The sequence below is a fragment of the Heterocephalus glaber genome, unplaced genomic scaffold (genome assembly GCF_053883595.1).
Source record: "Heterocephalus glaber isolate CG9 unplaced genomic scaffold, H.glaber_assembly_v1.0 deba00000594, whole genome shotgun sequence".
NCBI classification, from domain to species: Eukaryota; Metazoa; Chordata; class Mammalia; order Rodentia; family Bathyergidae; genus Heterocephalus; species Heterocephalus glaber.
Genome location: NW_028258151.1, coordinates 7,605,050 through 7,619,380, shown reverse-complemented (window position 1 = coordinate 7,619,380; position 14,331 = coordinate 7,605,050). Strand labels below are relative to the sequence as shown.

Sequence of the window (14,331 nt, the reverse complement as noted above, 5' to 3'; positions counted from 1 at the left end):
ACAGTGCTATATTTGTGCCACTTACAGACTCCTTAGAATTTTTCATTTAGAACACTTCATTCAGATACTGTAAAGTGAGCTTACTGTTTTTAGACGTGAGGGAATTCAGATGTAGATGGTGCTGTTAAGTGCCCTTTTAATAAAAGCACCTTTCTGTCCGCTAGAGTCTTCTAAGCATCACTCTGAAGTGGTTAGAGAAGTGAGAATTTTTGACATGGAGTTGGAAGCTACTTTTTTATAGATATGCTAGTGTCCTGATGGCCCAGTCGTCTGGAGTTTGCCCAGACTTTTTTCTCTTTTTCTCTTTTTTTTTTTTTTTTTTTTGAGACAGAGTCTCACTATGTAGTCCAGGCTAGCCTTGAACTGACTATGTATGTAGCCCAGGCTGGCCTCAAACTTGCTGCAATCTTCCTGCCGCAGCCTCCCCTGTACTGAGATTACTGGTGTGCCCCACCACGCCTGGCCTAGTCCAGACTTTTTAATGATGGGTGTATTATTTCATCAACATCAGAAGTTATTTTCTAAAGTGACAGTTTCATGTAAAAAAAAAAAAATCTTTTTTTGGTACCGGGGATCAAACTTGGGACCTTGCGCTTGCGAGGCAGATGGCAGAACCACTGAGCTAAATCCCCAGCCCCCCCCAAAAAATCTTTATAACTCAATACTCTCTTTAGGATCTTCTCTATAAAATCCAGTTTCATTGCTGTAAGTCTGGAAAATGACTTAGCATATTAGATGTATAGAAATTTTGGGTTCACCTGTGCCATTGATTTGGATAACATAAAGTGACACTGGAAACGGCCAATTTTGAAAGTAGATTTTGAGATTGCTTCAGTCTTGTCAATAAAGAAGCCTGAGTGATATTTAACTAGTCTTCACTACTACTTTATATTGTATTTGCATATGTTGAATTTACTCAAAAAATGTACCTTTCACACAATATGTAATTTTCCTATTTTAATCCACACATAAGAGTATACATTTATTAGCAAAATAAATGGAAATAATTATCTTTAATTTTATGCACTGGTCACATTGAAGTCTGTTAATATAGTAAGTGTGATAGTTTCTAGGACTTGTGACAGCTTTGCTTCTGTAAAGACTTTAAACTCTTTAATATCTTGTAAGCACAAGGTCCCAAGTTCGATCCCTGGTACAAAAAACACAAAAACTCTTTAGTATCTTACACATTTTGCAACTGGGATTAGTTTCCTCATGCATCCAGTTGGAAATTACATTTTGTAATACAGCTACTCGTGGCATAGCCAGATGCAATATTTAACAATAAGCAACTTCTGTGTATGTTGTATTCTGACAGATACTGATCCTTCACTACACCAAAATGGATCTTTTGATTCCATTTTCCTGATTCAGTGTTAACACCAAACATTATTTTAAAAACTAGACTCTTTAGTCCTGTGTTTATTTTCAAATATGACTTTTGAACTTTTCAACATGAGTGTTTGGCATTTTGAAAGGAACCAGGTCATAGTCTTTTCATATTATCTACCTTGTTTCTATTTCCCCACTTCTCCAAAAGATACTTGTATCTTTAATTTGCGTTGTACTTTTTTGGACCATGTTGTAGACTGGGTGACATTTTAAACTCGAAAAGAAAATCTCAGGAAAATGGGTTGTTTTAGGCAGCTTCTTAAACAAAACGTTCACAGTAGAATCCTTGCATCTTGGAATAGTGAGGACACCCAGTCTCAATAAAACGGTCTAGGACTGTAACAGACCCATCTTATGTAGCACCTGCAGTGTCTCATTGAGTTTGGGGTATGCATTTGTTAAGATGAGGAGGCTTCAGAGTTGCCTCTGTAAGCTTGCTTTGAAGAAACTTGAAAGATTTCCAAGCATATGTTTGGCTTTTGCGAAAATATAGATAAGGACTTTAAATTGTTTTTTAATTGTTGATCTAGTTTAGTTTTTTGTTTTTCATTTCTATATGAACATATAATAGAAGAAGACAACACAAGTATTGCTGCAGTCTTCACTTAGCTGATTTATGCTGATTTGATCCAGTTAACTGACCCAGAGCTAAATGCCACATAACGTTCATTCTGCAGTCAGACTTACTGTGTAGGTTATAGTATTTTCCTAAAGGTGATTTCTTCTTTTGGTAATAAGAAATTGAAGGACAAAGTCAGAAATGATAGAATAATTGTGAGCTAACTCCCCTACTGCAGTTAAGTCTCACTACTGTGTCCCTCCCCCATTTCTCATGTTTTTTAAAGTAGAGTAGTACCTTGACAAGGAAACAAAAAGCATATTTTGTGTGTGAAGCCATCTTTTTATTTTTTTTAAACATAGTTGAAAAAGTTCATGGTACTTCCCAGTGTTAGACTTACACATGATCAGTATTTACATTTTTGTGTAATCAGTTTTATTTTAAAGTGAATTTTAATTTCCTGTACGATGTGGTCATTGTCATTTTTTCCCGATTTCTCAGAAAATTTTATTTAACTGCATTGTTTTACATTAAACCCGATGTTATCTTAATAGTTTAGAGGTTTGCTTCTCAGGCCTCTCAAATATGAGTGGGACTTTGCCAGAAAAAACTTTGAACAAACCATGGTGTAATAATTGATAAATTTTATGATCGTAAAGGTTAAGTAAAATAAAAGTTTGGAAACACTTTTGTGCTTTGTAATTTGATATTTAGAATTGGATTTGAGTCAAAAGCATGGTCTAGGTTTTTACTGAAACCATTCCAGACTTGCTTTGAAGAAATCGTAACACAGTTTGTGAGAATAAAGGAACATCCCCATTTGCTTTATCCTTCAGTATCTCAAAGCTATTTCTATTAGATGGTTGCTTTCAAGAAATAATTCTAACTTTGTAACACCTGAAATGGAACAACATTAAAGATGTTGTATTATTTAAAACATTTTTCTTGTTGGCTAGAATATAGAAACTGAAACATGAAGCTATCAGAATTCTGAAGCCTACAGAAACTATTTCTGTCTTAACAAATATTACATTGTTTGAAAGTTTTCTAAACTTGGCTTGTAAATCCGAAGCATTTTATATTTTTATTTTTCAAACAAATTCACTGTTGGAAAGATGAGGACTTAAATGCTAATGCTAGCAAAGCATCACTAGTGAGGGTTAAGACTCATTGTAGACTTTGAAGACATGACGAAGCCGTAAAGCTAGCAGTAGTTTGGCACACAGTGAAACAGCCTAGGGGAGGAAGAGAGGGAAGTGCTGCCAGTGAGGCTGACTAGAAACACCATGGGAGGGTGGCGTTCTGGTTGCTGTGGTTCTAACACTAAACCAGGACCTCTGCTGTATTTAGAGTGAGTTGACCGTGTCCTATCAGCATATTACCTTTAACATCCTATTGCACTACAGTATTTCAGAGATGTTTGAGACTGGTGGTGCCACAGCTATGAAAATCATTGGCACAAAAGCTTTTCATGTTGAGAGAACATACTTGAATAACTCATTCAAACATACCATGAATTACTGGCCTGAAGAAAAAAAGATACTAAACATGAGTATATGAAGTGAGCTTTATAGCTTAATGAGCTAAAATGTAAAAAGGTAATTTCCTCCTTAAATTGCTATTATATATCGTGATTTTACTCAAAAGTTAACTTCTAAATTAATAGCTTTTTCAGAACCACAAATCTTGTGCTTTTTCACTTAATGGTTAGGGAGGTTATTTCTTAGTTAAAATGCAATAAAGGGGAAAACTTAACCACTCAATTTAAAACACATGGGTATCAGTGAGAAAATCCATCCCCAGTAGTGCATAAAAAGATTGTTTAGCTGAACCCATGTGACACCACGTGCCTCTGAATTGCTTGAGCTTATGTTAAACTGGTTAATAAACAGTTTGAGAGGCTCTGTTAAGTTTTGGACTTACTTTTCTTTTTGTCATGTGACAATCTTGCATAAGCACTGCTTCACAGTTGAGTGTGTGATTTCAGAGCTTAGGTAATATAGGTGTAACTTGGATGGATGGTGGGATTATCACAGAGATGTTGCCACCCCCACTGCAGAGGCCTTACCCTTTGTTTTATATAGTATTCCGTATTTCCAAAGACCTGTTCTTTGTTTTTATTCAAATGATAACCCTCGAAGTAGTTTTTCACTTGCACCAGAGGGGAAATATTTGAAGTCTTAAAGGTTCCATTTTCCTAGAATATTCCTTGAATGTTGCTCCATGTTGAATTTAGAAATGAGTAAAGGTGGAAAGCATGCAAAATAACAAAATCACATTGAAAATTTATTTTAGTCTCACTTTCAACGTTAATTTTTCAACATACTTCTCTCTTTCTGCCCTTGCTTTTCAGGTTCATGGTCGGCTGCGGGCGATGTGATGACTGGTTCCATGGGGACTGTGTCGGGCTCAGTCTTTCCCAGGCTCAGCAGATGGGCGAGGAGGATAAAGAGTACGTGTGTGTGAAGTGCTGCATGGAAGAGGATAGAAAGACTGAAGTTGTAGACACAGACTTTTTTGAAAATCAAGGTACAGTTGAAGTTCATAGTGAAGATAAAAAAATGGAATGCGAAAAGCTCGGATTATCAAAGCACATGACAACAAATGACAAAACCAAATGTATAGATGATGCAGTGAAGCACAAGGTCAAAATTTTAAAACGGGTAAGCTTTCCATTAGTTATGTTCTGTTGTTTGGAACTTTGTATGGACCCTGAAATTTTTGAAGTTTCTTTTTTGGATTTTGTTGTGGTGGTGTATACTTTGAAATTTTTTTTTATAAAAGTATATTGATTTTTATTTAAGATTTGTTTGGCATTCTGAGTGAAACCAGATAGTGACATAGAGCACAAAAGCCTTATTTCCCATCATCTTTTGTGCCAGTTTTAGGCTGTCGTTTGGTACTTGAATTTTCTGAGATAAGGGGTGTGTGTGTTCTTGTGGCCTTAGGTAGAAGTTGTGCTTGCTAGATGTTTTTAAAAATAGCTTTCCATTTGGCCTGTAACCCTAACACTCTGGGAGACTGAGGCAGGAAGGGTGCAAGCTGGAGCTCAGCCCGGGCAAGTTAGCCACTTAGAGCCTGTCTCAGAATGAGACTGGAGAAAGGCCTGGGAGTGTAGCCCCGTGGGAAGACATTAGCTTTGACCCCCAGTGCTGCAAACAAAACTTTTCAGGCTGTCACTGTCTACCAATCCTCTAGCCATTTGGCAGTGTTATTTTCGAATTGGAAGAGTTTTTGTTGTTGTGTTGTTTGTTGGTAAGGAAAGTAATTTTTTTTACCCTCTTCTTATATTTTCTTGGGAACTCTCATAATTTTTCTCTTAAAATGTGAACTCATAGAAAGTTATCAGTTTTCCCTGGTCTTATACTTGTATTTTAACCATATTCTGAAAGTATTTTTAAAACAAAGTTCAAAGCGCTGAGGACGTAGCTCATTGGCAGAAGGCTTATCTGTGTAGCGTGTGCAGAGCCCTGGGTTTGATCCTCAATACCACCACACACACACAAAGAGTAAACGTTAAGGTATTTAGTCTTTAACAGGAGAAGTGTATCACATACCCCATTTTATCTGATAATTGAATTACCTGTGCCTTTTCTGATCCTTGATTGGTTATAGAGTCCTGCTGTGGAGCAAATACAGTGGCAGCACATGTGTAAACAGACAAGTACAAGGGTCCAAGAGGCAACATCAATTTAACTGGGAAGAAGCCTAGAAATCTTTTAATCAAAACATTCCTATTTGTTAATATGCTCTACATTTCTAGGAAAAGAAGCTCTAGTTCCCATTTGAAAAGCAGTGTGAGAGAATGTTTTCACTTTAAGTAGATCTGATGTTGCGAAGCTTTTCAGTTTGAACCAAAATTGCATCCCTGAAAAAGTTTTCTGAAGCCTCCCTATTAAAGCTAATTTTTCTGCATGATAAAGGAAAGTAGTTCAGATTGAAGAGCATGAGCCTGTTTTCTCCAGAGTCTTCTCCATTGTTTACAAACTTAATTCTTTCAGATTGTCCTGTGTGACAAATTGGGATTGAGTTTCAGGTTGCTGAGTCCTGGCAGGATACAACATTTTCTGCTTGCCAAGACTGCATGCATCAGATTGTATCTTTCTGATACTTTTTGTTGCTTTGTTGACTTGGTCGGCATCAAAGTAATTGATAATATGGACCTGAGAGCTCTATTAAGAACAGTTTATGTCAGGTCTCTGGGGGGGAAACTTCTGTGTATCATTAACTTAATAGTTACCTCTTGTGTATAACTTCTTGGCCATTTAGAAATATATTGTATTATCATGAGTTGTTTGTCTTGCCTGAAAAGACATTAGCATTGTTAATATTAAGAAATTTCTCTATCCAGTATCTGTATCAAAAAGAAGTCTGATTTTGTAAATACATGTACCTTCCACATGATCATTACCCCCTTTTCATTTCATGGTGAACTATTGAATCTTAATCTTTCTGATGTTATTTTATGGAGAATGCTTTGCATATGTCACTTTTTATCCTTATATTTTTATATGAAACCACTTACTGAGTTTCTATTGTGTGTCAAGCATGGTACAGTCAGACTTAGTATATACCTTGAAATGTGTTTGTACACTGAAGGAAGTTTTTTTGGGGAGGTAAAAAACGTGAAGAAACAATTATAGGGCTTCTGTTCTAGAGAAAATCAGGTATATGTACTCTGTCTTAAAAGTTATATGTGTATGCACAATATTCTTCCTCCTGTCTTTTAAGCACATTGATATGATGTGGTTAAATTCTCCTAGGGTCTCAGAATTCCAGTTTCACTAGTATAGTGGTACCTCAGTTTATGAACTTGATTCTTTCCACGATTCTGGTCACAAACTGAGTTGGATGAGAACCGAAGGTAATTCAGTGGGTTAGTTCAGTGTTGACCTTATGGGGAAATTTGATTCGGTCCTCGTCCAGCTCAGTTTTTGACCAGAATCATGGAGAGAATTGAGTTTGTGAACTGAAGTACCACTGTAATTCTTCGTGGGTTATAATTAGGGCCAGAGTCGCAAGTATATTTATTGATGGTTTACTCTAAACACACTGAGAACTTCTTTGATACACTTGCTTATCAACAAGTGTAACCTCATTTCCTTTAGAAATACATTGAAAAATGTAGGTGCTTGTTTCTCCACAATTTCTTTTTCTGACTCTACAGCCAATTGTCTACGGCCATACCACCCTAAACGTGCCCAATCTCATCTGATTCTACAGCCAATTAAGAACTGTTTATTACCTTATATCTAATTTTTCCTAACAGTTTTGGAAACATGAGCTGTTACGTTACTGTTTTCCCTCTTTTATAGGCTATTGCGTGTTCTGCAGAAAATAGCTGCTTATCAAATAGATTTTGAGTGAGAATGAATCTTCTTTTTACTAATAGGACCTATTTTTATATATCTTTTTAAAATCTTTAAATGTTTAATGGGCTGAAATATGTTTGTTTTCTTCATGTGTTGTAACACTACTGCTTTGGTTAAAATTTTTTTAATCTGTATACTTTTTTGGGTTTTTTTTTGTGTATGTGGTTTTTGGAGACAGGCTCTTGCTCTGTAATTCAGGCTGGGCTTGAACTCTGCAGTACAGGCTGGCCTCAACTCATGAAAGTCTTCCTGCCTCAGCCTCTTGAGTGCTGGGGTTAACTGGCATGAACCACCGTGCCTGGCATTACTACTGATGCTTGCTTTGTATTTAAAGATTATTTACTGGTTTTCAATGTTAATGAATTACGTACTGTTTTTCCAGGAATCTCCTGAAGGCAGAAACTCATCAGACTGTAGAGATAATGAAATTAAAAAATGGCAGCTAGCTCCTCTTCGAAGGACTGGACAACCAGCTTTACCTCGGAGATCCTCAGAAGAAAAGAGTGAAAAAATACCAAAAGAAGCTACAAACATTATTTGTACAGCTCCAAAACCAGGCAGTGAGATTAACAGAAATTGTTATGTACTAACTTACGTCTTGTTTCATGCACAGTTAGTGTACAGTAAATCCCTGGTTAAGAGCACGTTCCATCCCAGGAGACTGTTCCTAGTTGGAGACTTACTATATTTAGGGACATATTTTAAATTAACATTTTAGTGGCAAATTATTGGTCTTACTGTAATTAAAAAGAATTACTTTGAATTTTGAGGAAACAGTAGTGAACTTAAGGCTCTTGCCTTACTAGCCCTTGGTATTTCTGGGAGAAGGCAGGACAGGAAGTTGAAAAGTGAGCAGGCAATATGCTGTTTTAGAGACTGCGAAGGAAAGGTGTGGTGATGGGCAGAGAGCCTCAGGAGGGAGAGAGGTGGAAGCAGTTTAGATGGAAGGAGCTGGTAACTGGGATTGAAAGGACGCAGAGTGTTTGGACGAGGATGTAGGTGAGTGGCACATAAAATGTAAGCTTTGTGGAAAAACAAGCTTGGCGTTGATCTGAGGAGTTAGTGTGAAGGGAGTGGAAAGTAATGTGTGAGGGGTAGAGTGATAGTAGAAGAAGAGTTCAGAGACTATTCTGGGAAACCCTTAGAAAGTTTTACTCGAAGGAGTGGTTGCTCTGTGAATGCAGACCTACAGGAAGCAGGAGAAAAAGCATACCACCTATGAGTCTGAAGCAGTGTTCTCTGAGAGCAGTGACAGCGGCAGGGGATAGGTGCCGTAGAGGTGGTGAGAAGTCAAGAAAGAGGTGCTTCACAGTAGAGTTGACAGAACTCACTGGTGGACTGGATGGATATAAGTAGATGAGAGGCTTAGAGGATATCTGGGAAAAGTGTTGGTGTCATTTATCAAGAGAAAAAAGAGAAAAAGACTTGGGGAGGAAAATTGAAAAATTTTGGTCATTAAAACTGTTAGACATCCACCTTGAGATCACACTCTTAGGTGAAATAAATCGGACACACATGTTTAAATACCTCGTTGTTTCTCTGGTGTGAGAAACCAGAAGTGGAATAAGGACCAAAATGCATAATAGATACTGGGAGATGGGAAGAAAATGTTCAAATGAGAAGGGGAACAAGGGAAGAGGGAAAGGAAAGAAGGAACAGGGAGAGAAAATGGAAACAAAGTTTTTGTAAATAAGGAGGGGAAGAGGGGTTGAAGAGGGAATGGGGAAAAAGAAGCAAGTTATATCATGTACAGGTACAGATTCCCTATGATAAATAAGATCATTATATCTAAAATGTGCTGACAAATGTTTTGCTTCAAAAAGAAACTGTCAGACACCCAGGTGCAGAGACTGAGCCCACTGAGGATGAGTCTGGAGCTACAGGGGGCTCAGAGGCCGGTGTGTGTGTCCAGTGTGCTCCGTGCATGGCCGTGGTCTTGAAGGCATGGCGTGGTATGCACAGCGATAGAGATCTGTTATGCAGGGTAGAAGCAGAGCCCTTAGAACAGCAGCTTTAGAATTTGGGGGGCTGGGGATTTAGCTTGGTGGTTCCGGTGCCTGCCTCGAAAGCACAAGGTCCCGAGTTCGATCCCCAGTACCAAAAAAAACAAAACAAAACAAAAACAAAACAAAACAAAAAAAAAAGAATTTGGGAGAGGAGCGTCCAGCAAAGTAGGCTTAACAGAAGAGGTGAGGTCCTGGTAGGGAAGAGGAGAACTGAGGAACTGTGGTGGCCCAAAGCCAGATGAAGTTTGTCAGTACATCTGGATGTCTAATAAAATGAACACACACTGTTACATGTGTGATTTAGTAGAGATAATTGCCAGGCATGATGGTGTATGCCTATAATCCCAGCGCTCAGGGAAGGCTGAGTGAGACAGGGATTGCCAGGAGTTCAAGGCAGCCCGAACTACATAGTGTGACCCTGTCACAAAACAAAAAAAGATCATTGATGACTAGAATGGCTTCAGTGGAGCGGTAGGGACAAAAACCAATTGTAGTAGTTTGTAGAAGAATGTAAAGGTAGAGAACAGATAACTCCAGTTTTATCCAGGAGTTTTGCTGTGTAAGCCAACAGAAATGGTGTGGTAGCTAGGGGAATGTGTAGTCAAGGAATTTATTTGTTAAAGAAGATGCTATGGTATGTGTGTTTTCCAAGAACCATTAATTGAAGAGTCTTTTTCCAGTGTAAGATCTTGGTTGCTTTTATTAAAAAATCAGTTGATTGTAAGCTGGATATGGTGGTGCACACTTGTAATCTAGGACTTGGGAGTCTGAGGCAGGAGAATCACCATGAGTTCAAGGCCAGCCTGAACAACATGGCCAAAAAAATGTGGTTGTAAATATGTGAATTTACTTCTGGATTGTCTGTTCTATTCCTTTGGTGTATGTGCCTGTTTTATGCTATCACCATGCTGTTTTGGTTGCTGTCTATTGTGTATCTTGAACTCAGAGACTTTAATGCCTTAAGCTTTGTTTGTTCTCTTTGCTCAGGATTGCTTTGGGTCTTTGGGAATCTTGTGATTCCCTACAAATTTTAGGACTGTACTTTTCTATTGCTATGAATGTCATTGATATGTTGATAAATATTGCATTGAATCTGTAGATTGATTGGGAAGCGTGGACATTTTAACAATGTTATTTCAGTTTGTGAACGTATGGGTCTGTCGGGGGTTCTTCAGTTTGTTTCACCAGTGTTTTGTACTTGTCATAAAGATCATTTACTTCACTTGTTATTTAATTTCTAGAGAGCTATAATTTTTTGTAGCCATTGAGAATAGAATTGCTTTCTTGATTTCTCAGTTTAGTAAAGTTTTCATTTCGTAGAAGCTGTTTATTTTTATATATTGATTTTACAGTCTGCAACCTTATTGACTCATTTATCGTTTCTAAGAGGTTTTCAGTTAAGTCTTAAGGTTTCTAATGTATAAAATCTTGTCAGCTGACCCCTTCCTTTCCTATTTGGATGCCCTTTATTTCTTTTGTCTTGGTGCTCTGGCCAAAATTAAAAAGTTCTTGAGCATCTTGTCCATGCTTAAATCTTTCAGACTTGGGATTTTTGGTTTAGGGATAATGCTCACCGTAAACGTAGTAGGGAGGATTGTACGTGGTAAGATGGAAGAAAGAAGACTGACACAGACAGGGTCACTTTGGTGATGGCAGGATGTGTTAGCTGACATTTTCTATTTTCTCAGTGAGATGTGAGTGAGCAAATCAAATGAGGTTGAAGGTGGGAAGCAACCGTTATTGGCTTGAGAGGACGAGAAAAAAGTGTGAAATTTGTGGTTTGAAAAGTGGGAGAGCAGGTTTGTTGGGAAATTTTAATAGGGAAGAATGTTAAGTTACTTACTTTGTGTTTATGATTATAAATTTAAAATGAGATCTGTTAAGTACCGGTGCTTATTTATCTCTAGTTATTTTCAGATGTTTGTAGCCTGTGTGTGTGAAGGATAAAAGTTGGCTTTCATCAAGGTTCTGAATGTTTAAAGGAGAGAGTGAAGGTCTTTCATGTGCACAGGAGTGGTAATAGTGCTGTACTGTGTGATTTGGGTTATGTGGGAGAGAAGGCCATGGAGATGGTAAAGGTGATGGACTTAAGCATTGTTGGAGAGACAAGTACATGAAAAAAAATGCTTTACATCTCTCTAATCATCAGACAAATGCAAATCAGAACCACAGTGGGATTATCACTCATCCCAGGGAGAAGGCTGCAGGTCACAGTGCTGGTGAGGGTGTGGAGGGTGTACACCCTGGTGGTGGACCCGTACCTCAGTACCGCACCACGGAAACAGGATGTTCTGCCATGTGCTCCAGCAGTCCTGCTCCTAGTCATGCATTCACAGAAAGTGAGATCAGCATAGTGAAGAGTTGTCTGCACAGCTGTCTTCACGGTGGCGTTATGCATTAGCCAAGAAATGGCAGTGCCCATCAGTTGATGAATGGATAAAGGAAATGTATACATACACAATTGAATATGCTGCCATAAAGAAGAGTGAAATCCTATCAGTTGCTGCAGCATAGATGGAATTGGGTGCACAATCTCACCTGTATTTGGAATTTTAAAAAGTTGGTCCTCGTAGAAGTTGGGACTGGAATGTCGATTAGCAGAGGCAGAGGAGAGTAGGGTATGGGGAGAAATCGGGAAGTCTGATGAGTAGGTATTGAATTATAGTCAGAAAGGAGCAAGGAGTTCCCGTGTGTTATTGCACAGGAGGGTATTGTAAATAACGATAATGTTCTGTATATTTAAAAAATCTAGAAGAAAGGATTTTGAATGTTTTCATCTTTATCCAATGGCCAGTGTTGAAAGAAGTAGATATATTTAATCTGATTTAAACATTACACAGTGTGTGCATGTACCAAAATATTACATAGTACTTTGTTAATATGTATAATGTTTGCTTTTGTGTATCAGTTAAAACCAAATGTTTTTAAAATGCCAAAAAAAGAAGAAAGAAAACGATTGTGGAAATGAGAGATTGTTGAACAAATGAGCTGGCATGACAGATCAGAGTAGTGCGATATTTGACATTGAGACTTTGGAGATTTGTGGGAATTAGTAATGATAGAAAAACCAAGCGACAAGCTTAACATTCAAATTAATATCAAATGTAACTAGGAAAAGAACTTACTATTTTTATGACTTTGTAAGGTCATTAAATTATCTGTTCATCTAATAAGTTCAGGTAAATTTTCTAAATAACTTTTTAATGTATAGATTGTTAATTAATGCATATATTTGAAAAGCAGCTCTGAACAACCATTATCTAAATTGGGAACAAAGCATACACGGTTTAAAGTTGTAGGCCCACTTTTTCATCACTATTCATTTTCATTAGAATTTCAGTGTCAGGAATATTTCAGTAGAGACTGTGGATTCCAATTTCAGTAAGGACTATGGATTATGTCTAAATAGACAATCAGTTAATTTTGATTATGAATTATGTTTTTGAAAACAGTATAATGAGTTTTGATATTTGTTCAAATCAGGCACCCATGAGAAGCAAGAGCCAAAGAAAAAGAAAGCTGAAAAGGGGACACCTGGTGTGCATCCTGCCGCTGCTCCAACTTCCAAGCCCTCTGCGGATCAGATCAGGCAGAGCGTCAGACACTCTCTCAAGGACATTCTCATGAAAAGGTAACACACATCTTTACTGCAAAGGATTCAGTAACATGCTTTGTGTGCCCTCAAAATAATTAAATTGTTCTGCTTTTAAGACTTACAGACTCAAATTTGAAGGTACCAGAGGAAAAGGCAGCAAAAGTTGCCACAAAAATTGAAAAAGAGCTTTTCTCCTTTTTCCGAGACACAGATGCTAAATATAAGAACAAATATAGAAGTTTGATGTTCAATCTGAAAGACCCTAAAAACAATGTGAGTACGTCTTGTTCATGTCTAGATAGTTATGCTTTCAGCTTTGCTGTTTACGTGGGGATGAGAATGTGCTGGTACAGATGCACAGCTCGTGGGTGGGACCCCGCTGTAGATCTCCCTTCCTCACCGGGTGTGCAGGACCGGCAAGGCACGCACTCGTCACTCAGCTGCTTGCTGGTCCCGAGCGGGATTGTGGAGTCCAGATTCATGGGTTCTCTGCAGTGATGAGTAGTTCTGTACAATGCTGTTGAATACACTGCTCATCTTACCCCATTTATGTCAGTTTTCTTTCTTTGACTCTCCCTTGTATAATGCAGATTATTTTAAAAATTCATTCATATATTTTCTTTAGAAACTCCATTCAGCTAAAATTCATTAAAGCTTTATTACTGCTTTTGATGTAAGCCTAAAAGAGAACTATACTCCTTAAAAACCTAAATAACATTTAGATTTTTAAAAAAACCTAAATAACATTTAGATTTTTTAAAAAACCTAAAACTGGGCCTGGTGGCATGCATCTATAATTCTACCTACTTGGGACGCTGAGGCAGGAGAATTGTTTAAGCCCAGGAAACAAAAACAGCTTGGGCAAAGAGGTGATACTGTTGGACAGGAAGAAAAACAATAATAAAACACAATGACCCTCCAAAATGATTTAAAAACTTTTACTAAAATAACTTTAGTTCTAACTCTTTTAGCAATAGAGTAAACATTAATATAACCTCTAATTTTTTGAGAGTTAGGAAATCTAGGTAGACTCCCCCCCCCCATTATTGGAGATTAAACATGGGTCTTTTGCACTGAGATATTTTAATCCCTTTTAAAATTTTGAGACATTCTCCATGTGTTGCCTGAGCTGGGCTCAGACCTCAGCTTCCCAGGGTGCCATCATAGCAGGCTCTGTTACGCCTTTGATGAGTACCTTAGTGCAGCCGTGCAGTTTCAGAATTCCAACACATTTTCAGGACATTTTCAGAATTCCAACATATTCGTCCCTATTGTGTTACATTTACTTAGGTTCAGCAGTAATTTTTGCTACCAGTGACTCCAGGTTATAGAAAGTAATGAGATGGAACCTCCTTACTTGAAGTTTTCACATGAGTGACAGAAATTTGTGTAAGGACATTTCCTACA

At 37.8% G+C, this 14,331-nt stretch overlaps 1 protein-coding gene across 6 annotated transcripts in view; it reads left to right on the top strand.

Annotated features, from left to right (window-relative positions):
- Nucleotides 1-14,331, top strand: part of Phf3 (PHD finger protein 3) — a 72,462-nt gene that overhangs the window by 43,616 nt on the left and 14,515 nt on the right. For 5 of the 6 annotated variants that reach the window (XM_013072690.3, XM_013072692.3, XM_087205149.1 and 2 more), the window contains 4 exons: nucleotides 4,305-4,614; nucleotides 7,706-7,901; nucleotides 12,813-12,960; nucleotides 13,041-13,197. In XM_013072690.3, coding sequence (XP_012928144.2) covers nucleotides 4,305-4,614; nucleotides 7,706-7,901; nucleotides 12,813-12,960; nucleotides 13,041-13,197 — 811 coding nt within the window. The remainder of the gene's footprint in view (nucleotides 1-4,304; nucleotides 4,615-7,705; nucleotides 7,902-12,812; nucleotides 12,961-13,040; nucleotides 13,198-14,331) is intronic. The other variant, XM_013072691.3, reaches the window with a different exon arrangement.